General features: G+C 29.1%; 2 protein-coding genes across 2 annotated transcripts; both read right to left on the bottom strand.

Moving 5' to 3' along the window:
* Nucleotides 1-863: 863 nt before the first annotated feature.
* On the bottom strand, nucleotides 864-1,358 carry LOC101247971 (3'-5' exonuclease-like). Its single transcript, XM_004231249.4, has one exon. The coding sequence runs from the start codon at nucleotides 1,356-1,358 to the stop codon at nucleotides 864-866; it is 495 nt and encodes a 164-aa protein (XP_004231297.1).
* A 10,762-nt stretch (nucleotides 1,359-12,120) lies between these two features.
* LOC101252530 (transcription factor bHLH149) lies at nucleotides 12,121-13,625 on the bottom strand. The gene is made up of 2 exons (XM_010315321.4): nucleotides 13,336-13,625; nucleotides 12,121-13,038 (listed from the first exon to the last, which is right to left on the bottom strand). The coding sequence occupies exon 2, from the start codon at nucleotides 12,953-12,955 to the stop codon at nucleotides 12,335-12,337; it is 621 nt and encodes a 206-aa protein (XP_010313623.1). The 5' UTR covers nucleotides 12,956-13,038; nucleotides 13,336-13,625; the 3' UTR covers nucleotides 12,121-12,334.
* Nucleotides 13,626-15,921: the final 2,296 nt, after the last annotated feature.

The raw sequence follows: 15,921 nt of genomic DNA, 5'->3' as shown, positions 1-15,921 counted from the left end.
TTATCAAAATCGTCTTTTTTTAATTTGAGTTATCAATTCAATTTGATTTAGAATAACCACGAAATAACAGTCATCAAAGTTCATATAAATTAATATTTGCACATTTTCAATCCTTTCATATGATTTTACTTGTTTACTATCATAAAAATATGATAATTCAAAATTTGATGCCCTAAATTGATAAATCAAAAAACAATATATCACATAATTTAACATTAAAATTAATATTAATCATATTGTTATTCTATTCATTTTTATTCTGACCAAATATTAACTAATCTAGTAAGATCCTCACAAATCTACTTACCGTTTGAGTAAGTAAAAGATAAATAAACGAACAAAAATGATTTTTACTCAAAAAAAATGGAAACATACAAGTTAAAATCATTTTCTTTCGAGCTTTGCAATTCATTAAATTGTTTTAATTACGCAACATTTTCAGAAATCAAAAACTAACTTCCTCAAAATCAATACATAGATAACAAAACTAGATAACAATTTATTTTATTAACACATACAAAATTTTCTTAGAGTTTTAATCATAAAAATTAAAAATTCAATTACCATTTTTACGCTTCTCTCAGAATTATACTTTCCATATTCGAATAAGGATCGTTTTTGTTATGACAGTTCTTTTTGTATCTTTTAATCTAACATTTTAGATTATTAAAGAAAAAAGTAATATAACATTTAATTGAAGAACTGAACAAAGTTCGAACATCATTTAACTTAAGCACATTATAAATTCAAATGCATACGAAAACACGTTAAAGAGTAACAACAAAACAAAATGCATGGGAAAAAACTTATCACTAACAAAAAAAAGACATGATACTTAAAACACTTCAAATGATAAAAATACTTTAATTTTCCATAAGTAGCTTTTGACCAATCTTGAAGGAAGCATAAGCATCAATGCAAGCATATTCAACTTGGCTAACACTTAGTTCTGTTGCCTCCCAGTTGCTCATGCTAACATGTTTTGGTTTAGGCATATTAAGACTACATATATCATAAGCAAGATCCTTCAATCCTGGACGTGAATACCTACAAGGCCATTTTTTCTTAGCAACATCACGAATGTCAGCCTGATTATAACAAACCAAACCATATTCATTTTTCAGTTTAAGGATGTCTTCACCAACCTCAACTCCAACAAATGTGAAATTAGGATTAGCTAAAAATTTCTTGAGGGTTTGTGGGATTTCGTCCAAATAAAACAATTGAACTATGAGACAAGTGTTGTCAATGCAGAGTTGGAGTGTGGCTAATTTGTTGTTAGTGTATCGACTAAAATTGGGCTTCCATTCATTGTCTAAGCCCACAACTGTTTGTTTTCCAGAATATTTGGAGAGCATTGAAGCAGCCCATTCATTGGCAACAGCAGATTTGTTTGTCACTGTTGTTTCAATTATTTGACCACCAAATCTAATGTTGTACTTTTTTGTGGTGCCAGAGCTAGTGCTACTATATGATGAATATATTTGGAAATTAATACTATTGTTAATGGAATAGAATTAGGATTGTTTGGTGTCTTTTATGACTATTTATAGTAAAGGAAAATTAATTAATTTGTTTTGGAAAACTGAAAAGTTTTAATGAATGGTTTACTAGATGCATGCCAGGGATGACTGATGAGCTTTTCAAATATTTGTGTTGTTAATTTTGTTGCAACTTCCTAGGAGAGAATTTATCTTTCCAAGAGTTTTAATTTACCGAATGGATAATGCTAAATGGTCAGAAATTTTTAAAATAAAATAATTTTTTTCCATTTTCTAATTAAAATATATCAAAGTTAAACCAGGTAAAAACGTTCAATACTATCACATAAGTAAAATATTATTCTGATCAAAAAGTTTTTCTTGCCCAAAGTACACAAGGTTTACTAGATGCATGTCAAGAGACGTTTATCTTTAATTATGAAGTTTCAATATTTAAAATAACATTCAAGCCAAAAGAAAGCAAATTGGAGCTTGTCTTGAAAAAGGGGAAAAAAGAACTAAGATTACCTAAAAAAACGTTTTAAGTTAAATTACTTCTATTATCTTTTCTTAATCCCAAAATAATCACATCAATTGAAATTGAAATCGAAATGGCGGGACTAATTTCTTGCCAATACAAAGTTTAAATAATCACAAGAAGATTTTAAAAAAAGAATAAATGTAGCGCATCAATTTGACAGCCATGGTAGAGGACAAAATTGAAAATGCTTTTATAATTATATCACACAATGGGCAATGTGTTATTAAATGGAGTAAAAAATATAAATGTTTTTTATGGCAAGATTTATTGGGACACAAGGACATGAAATATATGATCCCTAGACTTGGGACAACATCTCCATTTCGATATGTTTGTGGTCCAATAAGAGCATCCAACAATTGTCAGTCTACACGTGGATACCCTAGTGTGGATAATGACGACTCCAAAATTAATATAATAAAAACTTTATACTAGTAGTATAGTACTAATGAAAATAGATATGAAAAACACAATAAATTTAAAAATTTATTTATAAGTTCGATCGATTATAAATAACTTTGAGAAGAATTGTATACAAGGAAAAGAAAAAAAGCAAAAGAGAAGTCAGTTAATGTTTATGAGTCTCAGCCATTTATAGTCGTTCTTATTAAAGTATGAGACGATTTATAACTAGGTAAAATTATAACTATGCAAATAATTTATTTATAGACAGTATTTGCTTGCTTATTTCATTTTTTTTTTGTAAAATTAATAAAGGACGAATGAAAAGACAAGTATATCGGACCACATAATGACTTGTGATGTGTCAATCAATGGTGCATGTGACAGTGAAATTATATATCTGTCCAAAAGAACAGATAAACAAAGCACTAATTTAATTACCATTATATATAATTCCTCTAAAGTAATTTTTACACTAAATTTGAGTTAGTTGGGGTGGCCCAGAGGCAGAGGCAGAGATGTTGAAAGTGAAAGATCAGAGATGGATGTAAATGAATTGAAAATGGAAACACAAAAGCCAATTTCTTTGTACGTAATATACACACATTAATTATCAGCACGTTATTATTACCATGCCTGCTTCTACACATTGTAAGACTTGTCAAAGTATTATTAAACATATGAAATCTTTAATTTAGTTAAATCACATTGCATACACATAAACATATATACCAAACTACATCTAGAGGAATTGTGCCATCAATCCAGCAAAAGGGTATTTAGCATTTTGAGAGTATATTAATTTGCTTTATTTGGAGCTACAAGAATGAGGAATGTTTCAGCAGTTAGTGGACTACATTGCTGGATTAGTGCCTAATTGCTAATTTCTGTTGATCAATTTGTATACACATTATTGGCCATTATGTGATAGTTACAAAATTGTTATTGCCGTTGTATTATTCTGGCAGAAACAAGTGGTCAACTATATATGATCATTACTCCTCCATATTGCAATTTATATTTCAGTTCATTATTGCTTTGTAATTTAAATTCATTCATTATTCTTTGTAACCTATCTAACATATCTAATTTTTAGGTCATTTATCTTCACTATTTACTATTTCATTTTATTGTTAGAAAGACTTTTTCTGGTATAAATAGTGGTGGTCTTCATTTAGTTTGTTACGCACAAGATACAAGAAATCTAAGACTTAATTTCACATGGTATCAGAGCAAGATCCGTCTCACACAATGTTGGGGCCCCCAAAATCAAAATTACGATGATACGCACTGAGGATGAGGTGGGCTGTAGAACAATGACAAAAGTCCCACATCTATGATTAATGAGATGAGTGGACATCTTTTAAAGCTTGAGCAATCCTCCTCCCTTTGAACTAACTTTTGGAGTATGAGTTAAGCCTAAAACCTAATATCACAAATATAGAGTGCATAAAAGTCAGTCAAAAAAAATAGCTCTTATTAGTTGAATGGAGGTGTTTTTTTTTTTTTGAGATTTGGACTCAACTCTTGTCCAGAGTCCTTGAGTTATATTTTGTGAAGTTTATTGTATCCTACAGGAGACAAGTCAAAGAGAATTACTGCTGGACAGGTGAAAAACATTTGCTACAGTAAACTTGAATCTCCTTATAGAGAACACGATATATCCGTGCCTCAAACTTCTTTCATTTTTATTTTCACTTGCAATATCATCTTTTGTAAATTTTTTCAAAAATTGAACTTGGGTACCGACAAAAACATCATGATAATGGCATGTGCACGTGTTAGCTGGTAGACCAGAGAAACTAAAGTTGGATGAGAGTGACGTTTGTCTGCCATTTTCAACTTCACCATTAGAGAATGGTGTGTAATTAAGAGATGTAAATGTACGTAGCTAGCAAATGTGATTATCAAACACAAGTGAAAGCAATTGAAAAGCAAAAAAAATAAAAGAGTATCTCGTTATCGAAACAGCAAATGCTTGGATTCTTTTGCACCCCTATGCGCATGTGCATCTCTTTAACTGCATGGGGTTGAAATTACGAATAATTCAAATAAAGCGATTTAATTGATCAATCACTATCTATCGAAAATTATCTTCTTGTCTTATAAAAATAAGAAAAAACTCTACTTATTACATCTTCCCTAAATTGGAAATATTGTTATGATAATTTGTAAGATATATATTTTTAGTTTGTTCCATCAACTTATAATTTTGGACGAAAAACAAAATTATAAAATTACGCGACAAGTACTTAGAGTCATATAGAGTAACGATTCTTTCTTACGGCCTTTATGGTCAAAGTGTGTGGGAACTTAGGTAATTAAGTATTAAAATGTGATGGAGTAGTAAAATTTAAATAAAAAATATTTAAGCGATCCACAAAAAGTCATATATTAAGCTTTTTATTTTTTGTTTTTTAGCAATAGAACTATGCCTAAAGTGAAGAAACACACCTGTGGGTACTTACATCATAAAGATATAAAATTTATGTGCCGGTGAAAAAATTGATTTATAACGATTAAAGAAAAATACAAATTAAAAATTAACACAAAATAAAACCGGAAGTGGAAATTACCCGGAAAGAAGACTTGACCATACCGGGCCACATGATATGGCCCATATCCTTTCTACTTATCCATTTATGGAAAACGGAAAAATTTATTCGGGCCAGGTATTTATATTAAATTAATTTAATTTTAATTATAATGTGATTTAATAAAATAAAATACATATAATTAATTAATATATATATTGAATTGATATAAATATTTGGTACGAAAACTTTTTAATTTTAGTTTACTTCCTGCACCAAAGAGATAATTAAACAAAAAAAAGGATGGATGGAGAAGGAAAAAACCAAATAAATAAATAATCATCAAGACGTATAGTTAAACCAAATAAATAAATCTTGAAGTAGAGATTGACGATGAAGAAAGTAGGAAACACTTTGTGACACAAAATATATTAGATTATAAATCAAATATTAGATGATTATACAAAATCGTAAAAGAAATTAAATAAGTTATATTTATAGAATTGACCTTAATTTGTATTGGCCCCCATGAAGACTAGAGGACAAATTAAATTGATAGAAATGGTTTCGGCAAATTGCAAAATATATATGTTACTTTTAATTAAATTCTAAAAAGAAATAGACAAGTAAAATTAAGGGAAGATGTATTTGGACAAATTGATGAATATTTGATCCCTCGACTTAGGACAAAATTGACATCAACATTTGGGTTTTTTGTTGCCTCTTAAATTGTTCTGTCCACACGTAGTGTGGTAATGTGAAAAATGACCTTTCACAAAAACAAGTCAACATTAAAATAATTTATTTTATATTATAAAACTAATTTTTATTTTTATTGGTCACTTTTCACCGGCTATTGATCAAACAATTTTATTATGAAATCATAATATAAGCTCATAATTCAATTTTTTCATTCAATAATATATATTATTATTATTATTATTGCACTCAATTATTGTTATTCAGTATTTCATTATAAGGTTACAAATTCAATTTTTATATCCTTAAATTACATTTAAATATTTAATTATACCATTTTAGAGACAAAGATTATCTTAAATTACAGAGTATATATTTGTTATTTAAATAGCGTTCTAAATATGCAACAAATCAAATGTATATACTATTTGTTTCAATATTCATTTTCACCCCCTTATCCTTTTGTTCAAAATTCCCAATTATATAGGAGTATACTATTTTCTTCTAAGCCTACTTGCTTATTAATATTTCATTTAATTAAACTAACTCCACAAGATGACATGAGAATGGTGTAGAAGGTGGAATGAATTGATTTCAATATATATAAATTAAATGGGTGGTCCTGATCCAATGATTTGTATCAAAATCAAATGTAGGCTAGTGACTCCCAGGTTGTATTTCACATGTATATATGTATGATATATCTACGTATATACCAAACAACTATTTACTACCAGACTCAATACAATCATGCTTTCTAAATTTATTGATAAATTTTATTTGGATGTTTAAAATAATTAAATTTTTATTCCAGTAGAATGTTTAAACACATGCTTCTTATAGATATTTTACTTTAAATTTTTTAAAAAAACTTTGGCAAGTATTCTTAGATATAGAGTTATCAACACGAGCTAGATCCGTTGAATCGACACGGCTTACTCGAACTTTAATATGATTGAGCTTACAATTTTTGAAGCTCATTTAAGAGAATGATTTTTAGCCCAGTCAAATAAGTCTAAAATATATAGGTAGGATCGGTCCGTAGGCAAATAAAAATTAAAAAATATGATACAATATTAAAATTTAAAATTAAAGAGAGTCCAAACTCAAATAAATATTAGGGATAGGGGTCTGACAAATATCTCAACTTTGGCCAAATTTGCCGTTGCAATACTAAACTTTCATGAGGATCTATTACTTTTCTTGACTATTTAATATTGTATTTTAAACATATGTATTTTTCTATGTCGACATAAAAAATAATACGAAATTATAAATAGTATGATGTCCACATGGACACATATATATACCTTTAAAATACACTATTAAATAGTTCAGGAGTAAGAAATACACTATTAAATAGTTTAGAAAGTAAAAAATACACTATTAAATAGTTCGAGAGGTAATAGGTCCTATGGAAATTTTAGTATTGGAACAGCAAATTCAATCAAAGTTGAGATATTTTTCAGATACTTATTTCTAAATATTATAAAGATAATTTTTTGTGGTTTAATTAACAACTAATAACATTAATATCATATAATATTATTTTGTCATATTTATGCTAATATTTTTAAATTATAATTTATAATTTAATTTAATAATTATAAAAAAATTTAAAAAAATAGATTAGTTCGACAAGCCTGTAGCTCACGTATTTGTGCATTGAACCGATTATTTTGTGGCTCATATAAAAAATGAACTAATTCAACTTGACCTGTAAAATATAAAATTCGTATGGAATGAGCTAGCCTATGTGACAGCTCTACTCAGTTATCCTAATGAAATTTAATGATAAGCTTAAGGATGGTTCATCTGTATTAAACACTCCTACTATTGTGTCCCATAACTCTATCCCAATTCTGAACCATTTCTTTACTACCTAAGTACTTAATTAGAACCATATACACATCTTATGATCCAAATTCAGCTACCTTTGACGATTTTAAAGGGTTAATTGTGGTATATTGTAAACAAATTATCGAAGAATCTAATCGTAAATGATGGGTTTATATAGCCGATCGGTTGACCTACAATGATTCCTCTCTAATAAATTGAATCATATAATTAAAAAACACTTTTTAAAAAAAATTCCATCTCGTTGAAAATAATAGCTAAACATAAAAAGCATATTTTTGAGGGATTTCATTGGAAATATGCGTATTTTTATAGTAAATTATGAATTATCTCCGTCCATTTCTTGTCTAATTGTCTTACCTATCATCATGTGAATAGTCAAAGTAAAGAAGCTTAAAAAGGGGTTGAAATAAAGTTAAAACTTAGAAATAAAAGGTGGCCTACTGGACCAAAAAAGGAAGATACATATTTAAATGGATGTCTTATTAGTTGAAGTCACATGGTAGCATGTGAAATTGTAGTGTCTCCATATAGTTTGCTGAATTAATGGAAAAGCAAAAAGATATGTTTGTTACTTAACTTATGGCTCGTAGCGAAATCAAAATTTTTACGAAGATGTTTAAGTGATAAAGTTAATCTGGCCTTTTTTAAAAGTAAAAAAAAATGTTATAAGTGAGATTCAAACACACGAACACTTTGTGCGTTTTTTTATTCTTTCAAAATGTCTAAAATTATTAGGTTATATTATATTGTTATGTAAAAGAATATTCAAAATATATTATTTAGCCACTTTATTTATTAATTTACTTGTAAATGCAAAATTATTTTTTGACGAAAGTCGTCCAATTGAACACTCTGATACTGCACCACTGCTCACAGCCCTACAAAAATACTATCAATATAATATTTCCTTAATATAATTACTCACTTTCTAATTTCTATTATCTTCTTATTGTGTATTGTTTTCTTAGTACTATTTGTTAATGCATGTTTCTAGCCTTGTCTGTTATGTTCAGTGTAGTTGTGTTTAGTATCCTTTCTACTTCTATCATATACTTTTGATTTTACTATGCTTTGTTTAAATTAACGATCTGAACAGTTTCTTTTATCTTTGTAAAGTATATATAACATGCTCCTTTCACAATTTTTACTTACAAAATTGTATTATTATTATTATAAATTAATCATGCAAGACATCCATCCTCTTATATATAAAATTAAATTAATTAATAAACAATAGGTAAAAGATATACCGTTTCACTTTAATTATACTAAAGATAGATTACTGATATAATTTAAATACTAGGTGGAATAAGTTCTTTTAATTAAGAGTTAAGGCCGTCCCCAATTGTCTTGTTAAACTGTAGCTACTCCTTTAGTGTTTATTGATTAAAGTAGTTAACATTCTTATCCGAATTATTATTATTATTTATTCTAGATGTACAAAAAGAAAATGTGCAGTTATCAATTAATATTCTCTGATATTGATTGATCAACAACAAAGAAATGATATCAAAACATAATAGATAGTAGTTGATTTGATTACGAATAAATTCAAGAAAAATCAAAAGTACATTAATGAGGGCCTGCAGAGACTTAATTTTGTGAACGTCATAAATAAAATAAAATACAACGTTGTATAATTTGCACACTAAAATTTGGTGTTGAAACACAGTTAAATTAAAATGAAATTTATAAAGAAGCGACTGTGGAGTATTTGAATTTTTTTTCTTTTAAGTAATGCAATTAATGTATAATCTCGTGGAAAATATATAAACTAAAATAACAATAGTTATAAAAATCTTTATGGATATTGATTACGACAATTAATAGACAAAATTCTTAGACCACAAAATTCATTATAATTATTTCAAGTGAAGAACCTAATCCTAATGGATAATGATAATGACAATTAACATAGTGTTTACCATTCATTACATGTAAGGTTACATATAGACTTATGGTCTTTTATATGTCTAATCACTAGCTACAAACAATATATATAGTTCGTCATGATAGTAAAGATGACATTAATATGCTTAATTAAATATTGTTTTTCACCCTTAGCTCATACTTCTTTCTAATTTTATTAATTGCATTTCAAGCTTTTTCATTTTCGTAATTACGCATTTTATTTTCTAAAAGTCAAATAAATGCACTTCAATTTAATTTTTTAATAAAAGGGCTTAAAATATCCTTAAAGTATTGAAAACGGTACAAAATTACCCTCCATCCACCTATTGGCTCCAAAATACCCTTGTCATCCACCTTTGGGTTCAAAATTGACCACTTTTTTAATTGTTTTAAAATTAAACTCTTTAAATATTTTTTAAAATACTTGGCGTTTAACTATTGATTATAATTTTAATTTATTAATATAATTTATAAATCAACCCACTACCCACTCATTACTAACTAAACCTCATTCACTTAATGATCCAATTATAATATCAAAATCGTCATAAACACTACTAAAACATGATGAAATTTTAGATTCCTTAAAATGACATCCAAAATTATTCGAGTCCGAATCGAAACCCCAATTGCCGCTTATTTAGGAGGACACTTTCTTTCAAAATTGAATTAGAAATTTATGATTAAAGGTAAACAAGTAATACATCCTGAATTAATTCATGCACTTTTTTTAAATATAATTTTATAAATATTTATGATTTGTTTTAAAACCTTTAATATATTATTTTGAAAAAAAGTTACCTATGAAGTAACATCACATAATTGAGACGTAAGAATAATTAAGATCAACATAGTAAGACTTTTAAGTTTATCGGTGATTTTTATTTAGCCACTTGAATGTATGATAATTTACTTCTATAATTTTTAAAAATACTCAATTGGTAGTAGCTTGCTTTAATAATGTGACGGGATTATTAAGAGGAATTTAATTAGTAATGGGTGGATAATGGATTGATATATAAATTATACTAATAAATTAAATTATAATAAATGGTTGAGAACCACATATTTCAAAAAATATTTAAATAGTTTAAATATAAAACCGTTAAATAAGTGGTCAATTTTGAACCAAAAGGTGGATGACAAGGGTATTTTGGACCCAATAGATGGATGGAAAGGGTATTTTGGAGCCAATAGGTGGATGGAGGATAGTTTTGTACCATTTTCAATACTTTGAGGGTATTTTAGGCCCTTTTCCGATATATATGTTGAAGAAATCAGCAGCCTTAAGAGTGATGGCTAGACACGTGTCATCCCTTTTGACAGTAGAAAGCCGTCTAATATCTTTAAGACTACAGATGACAATTATTCCACGTTAACATCTCTTTCTTTCATTCAATTCATTTTGCATCACCAAAGCAAGGTTTATATATTGTTTGGATCACAATTACATTCATTAGTGATAATTGGGTATATTTGTTTTTCATTTCAACAAACATATAATCTAAGATAAAAACATCACACAATTATTATCTAACACATCGGAAAAAAAAATTGAATTTAATTCAAAGATCGCTATGGAAGAGTCAACATTCCTAATACATCTAGGATTGGACATTTTGTCACGTGGATCATATAAGATGGTTTCAAATATAGAATAAACAATAGCTGAAATGAGTTTGATTCTAATATCATAATAATTTTTTTTTAAAAATATAGCTCGATCCTAAAAGTATGTTTATAAGAAGAGAATTTACCCAACTATTGATGATTTTGTTTCAATTAAATTTGTATGTAGCTTAAATGGTGAACAAGAGATTTCAATTCCACACATTATTTCTGGTTTGATTTTTATCAGTTCAATTACTCCACTTTCTAGGTTTGTGCATTATGTCCTTCTAATTGAATGTCATAAATGTGTAATATATCTTTGCAATGATGAGGTGAAATGAAAGATATTGGTCCAGGTAAAGAGAATTGAACAAGTAATGGTGGGATATATGTGTATCTAATCTACTCATTCTTATCTCATTCTTGTAGCACTATATTTATATTTGTCGTCTTACCAAATTTGCTCTTAAAGTGTCATCTCCTTATAAAGGCAAATTAGAAATTCAACCCCTATACATGTTAGGTTGGTACTATTTCTAAAGTTGAAAAATATTAAAGCCGGCATTCATATAGGATGATTTCACCTAAGTTTTGGAAATATTATAATTGAGCCCCTTAAGGTTTTATAAACTAGTCACATACACTCCTTTGTGACAAAATTCTAATTGGTTATTGCAACACATATTAACATGGTCAAACATCAAAGTGAAAAATTAGCAAAATAAAGGTTTAGCGGGGTGGGGGGTGGAGATTATCAATAAGTGGGTATTTCAACTCTTTAACTCATACATGGCACATGGTGCTGAGATAGTGGGTGGGGAAAAAGGGAAGATGAGCTTCAAAATGGAGCACGTGAAGACACATCTCTTCCTTTTGTAGACTCATCTTTTGGCCTATTCTCCTCCACTTGACACCTTACATTCATGTGCATTACCATTTTTTCTCCCCTCAAAACTTCAATTAAAGGGGAATCAAATTATTTTAATTTTAGCTGGCATGTCTACTTAATCAACCAATAATTCATGAATAAATTAATTAACAAATAATCCCAAAAAGCAAGACATCAAAGAGAAACAAAATGTAAATACTAAGAAATTAAAGGAATAATAATAATAATAAAAAAGGGTGGACAAGGTGGAAACTATGAGAGCGAAACAGGGAAGAAAAGGAATGTATACAATAAAATACACCAATATAAAAACTCTCAATTATTAACAAAAATAAAAAAAGGGTTTTAGAAATTAAAAAAGAATTAGAAAAAAAAAGAAAAAAGAGGACATGTTGTAACAAGCCACTTAGCCGAGCCGATCGGGGTGAGCGGCAACTGATCCTGCTCCACCGGCGGAGAGGAGGCCGGTCAGAAAAGTCATGGCTTTGATTTGCATCTGTAGAGCTGATATGTAGTCGTTAGTTTCTTCTAGAAGGTTCGTAAACGGGAGTTTCTGACAACCGGGAACTAAACGGCCGAGAACACGAACTTTCCGTTGCAAAGCAGGCAATCGCTTCTTCGCCGCTGGTTTCTTTGATTTTATATTGCCGCTATTCAGTTTTGCTTTCTTATGCTTTTTATTGATTTGGCTAAGCCTGAGGCTGAGACGGCCAGTGAGAATCGCTCTGCTCCAACGACTTCTTCCCTTCGCTGTAACGGCGAGGACTCTGTCGGCGGTCTCCCTGACGGCGCGTCCGGCATTAACCGGAGATGGATTGTCATTACTCCGGCGAACGTGACGGAGAGCCTGGAGAAGCTTTGAAGAGTAGATCTGTTGCTCGGTATCCGTTCTCCACCTGGATTGATCAAGGCTCGTTTGTTGCTCAATTTCCCCATCATCTCCAATTTTTCTTCTCTTTTTGCGCTTGGATTCTCGCGAGTGACTGGAGTTAACATCGGGATTCGAGACGGTTTGAGATGACGCCATCAGAAGGAACAATTTTCTGATGCAAAATTCGGAATGATTCTCGCGAATTGTACGTTTGCTTCTCTTCTGTAAATAGATGCAAACTGCAGAGAGAAAAAGAGAAAGAGAAGAGATTCTTAAAACATGTTTAAGCTTTTCTGAATTTTATTCTGTGAGTAAATATGCTAAATAAGGTGAATCAGAAAGAACACTTTTGTATCCGTACATAAACGTATACACATAAGGCAGTTGTACCATGAATACTCCTCCTTTCACATAATGAATTCAAAACTCTACTATTTCGATTCTCAGGAATCACCGTTCAAACAAACAAAAAAATTCAAAAAATTGAAACTCAGCTCACAAACAAGAAACAGAAACTAAAGCACATGAAACAATACCTGAGTTTTGAGTTTGACGGCGGAGACGGCGGCGGTAGGTGGCGGAGGAGAGAAGGATTATGTAGAGAGAGAGAGAGAGATGGGGGAGAAGAGTTTGAAGGAAATGAGAGGGGGAAGAGGCGAGTTTTGTATTGGAAAAGGAGAAGGCGACAACCCACGCGTCTCTTGTTTATTGCTTTTCCCTTTTCTATTTTCTCTCTCTCATTTTCAGCTTCTCTCTTCCCGCTCTTATTCTTTCATTTTATTTTTTTTCCCTTTTTCCTACTCTAATTTTTTTTTAATTCTAATTTAAAATTTAGATCTTTTCACTAATTAAATACTCCTACAAAGTATTGGTATGATCCATTACGTTACGTTACATATATTTTATTGGTGATAGTGAATTAAAATAAAAAATGATAAATAACTTTTAAAGTGAACCAATAAAAATAGAGCGAAATATTATATAGTCAGATAGAAAAGGCATAAAAGTTCGACTCCTGTAATTGAGTTACAAAAGAACATTGATATTTCCATTTACTTCACTGTTTGTTATTCTCCATATTTACTGTGTCATCACATGAATATATGGCCATAATAATTTATATACACAAACATGCCACGTTTATGTACGATTCAAAAAAAGAAAGAGAAATATCCTAACACACATGTTAGTAATTGATTTATGACCTAAATTCGTAACTTAATTTATATTTACAACCAAAACTCCCTTCATTAATAAAAGAGAACTATTTTATTTTTAATGACTCACTTTTTATTTTTTTTAAATCAAACATTAACGTAAAGGAAAAAGTCAATATACTCTTAGAAGAATTAATAAATAAATAATGTTCTCTTTTAAAGTTCTAGAAGAAAACTATGTAGTGACACATCAATCAAACAATGAGTTTAATTTGTTGGATGAAAGGAGAAAGCTAATTATTTGAATTAGTCTATCAACATTATCCACCTTGTACAATTGTACTTGGTTTATAAAAAAAAACAAATACTATAGTATATAAACCCCTATATAGGGAGTAGGCATGTTAGTTGAATCACCTTATCTTGCTCATAAAGATAGAGTAAGCCTGAATAAAAGAGTAATTAGGTCAACCTAATCCTTCATTTGGTGTAACGTAATTATAGTTTAAGAGACTTAAAGACCTTTGTTTGGTGACAAAACATATATGATCACAATCAATGTCACTTTCCTATATAATTAAATTTTTTTTCTTATCATTTATAATGTGATCAATAAGAAACTATCAAACTTGATTTTTACCTTTCACCAAACAATGCCAAAAGATAGCCATCACTACAAAAAGAAGAAAAATATCAACAACTATACACACAAAATTATCTACTTCTCTTTGCCTATGTCAGACAAAACAGAAAATTCATTGAATCTATTTTGTTTTGATTGATGTGGGAAGAAAAAAAAGGTGATTTATTGGTAAAGCTTTGAGACACCACGACATTATTACATGACCACAGAAAAATAAAAGTAGAATGTTTATATGTCTTAAATTTAAATTTAGGTCGCAACTCTCATTCATCACTTATTTAATTTTGATAATTCTATCAACTCCCGAGTGGTTTTTATAATAAGTAGTACTAAAAGTGAGATTCGTAATTTAATTACGTCCATATATATTAGGAAAAAGAAGTGATTTAATTATGGCCATGTTTTTTTTTTTTTAATTTTAAAAAAAGCTCGATCAAGTATAGATATGGTTGAAAGTTCAACTTTATTTTAAATAGTTTTAAAGAATGATTACAAGTAAATGGAAATAAGGAAGGTAGACGTAATATTGTAAAACACAATGAATGCGAGTGTTATAGAGCGAAACCTAAAGGGAGGTCTCTGAAATTATGCCTTAAAAATAATATTTGCAAGTTGATATTATGTTTGGCCGTCTATTTTACTTAAAAAAGATAGATCTTAAAGTTTAGTGACTGAAAAAAATAAGAAAAAAATTGATTTTTTTTTACCATACTTGATAAACTCTATCTTCAAAAACTAAACTAAATAATCGATACAATGTATAATGATTTTGAACCTTGAAGAAAGAAAGAAAAGAGATATATAGTGCAATGTGGTATAATGATTTAAATAAATTTTGGCTAAAATTTTCATGTGCAAATGATGTGGAAAAGTTTTATGAACATGTAGGGTATAATTTGCTTTTATTCTCTACAATGATTATATTAGTGTGAGGGGTGCCCCGTTAGCACATGCAAATACCAAAAATGATAAAAAGGAAAGGTGTGTGTGTGAAGAAGAGATCAAAAGAACATGTGCTTCTTTTGTTTTTCTATCAATTGATGCCTTTGGACTCATTCATAATCTTCTTCTTCAAATAATGTGGACATCTTTCATCCACATCATTAATGAAGTGGATTGTGTAGGCATAGTATAGTGAAGGGGTTGAATGTATGGTGAAATTGGAACCTTGGATTGTTCTTAATGGAGTTGGACTATTGGAGCTAATAACTTCAAATAGAGGAGAGACAAGTTTCTTGGTTGATAATCTTTTAAGGTTATAAGTGGATAGGTTACGTAAATTTTATTAGTTTAGGAGATAGTTATTTAGATATATTTTTAGT

The sequence above is a fragment of the Solanum lycopersicum genome, chromosome 1 (assembly GCF_036512215.1).
Source record: "Solanum lycopersicum chromosome 1, SLM_r2.1".
NCBI classification, from domain to species: domain Eukaryota; kingdom Viridiplantae; phylum Streptophyta; class Magnoliopsida; order Solanales; family Solanaceae; genus Solanum; species Solanum lycopersicum.
This window is presented reverse-complemented; position numbering and strand designations above follow the sequence as displayed.

What these genes read in the sequence shown, in the direction of transcription:
- LOC101247971 (XM_004231249.4), bottom strand. Translation starts at nt 1,358, where the DNA reads ATGCTCTCCAAATATTCTGGAAAACAAACAGTTGTGGGCTTAGACAAT.
- LOC101252530 (XM_010315321.4), bottom strand. Translation starts at nt 12,955, where the DNA reads ATGGCGTCATCTCAAACCGTCTCGAATCCCGATGTTAACTCCAGTCAC.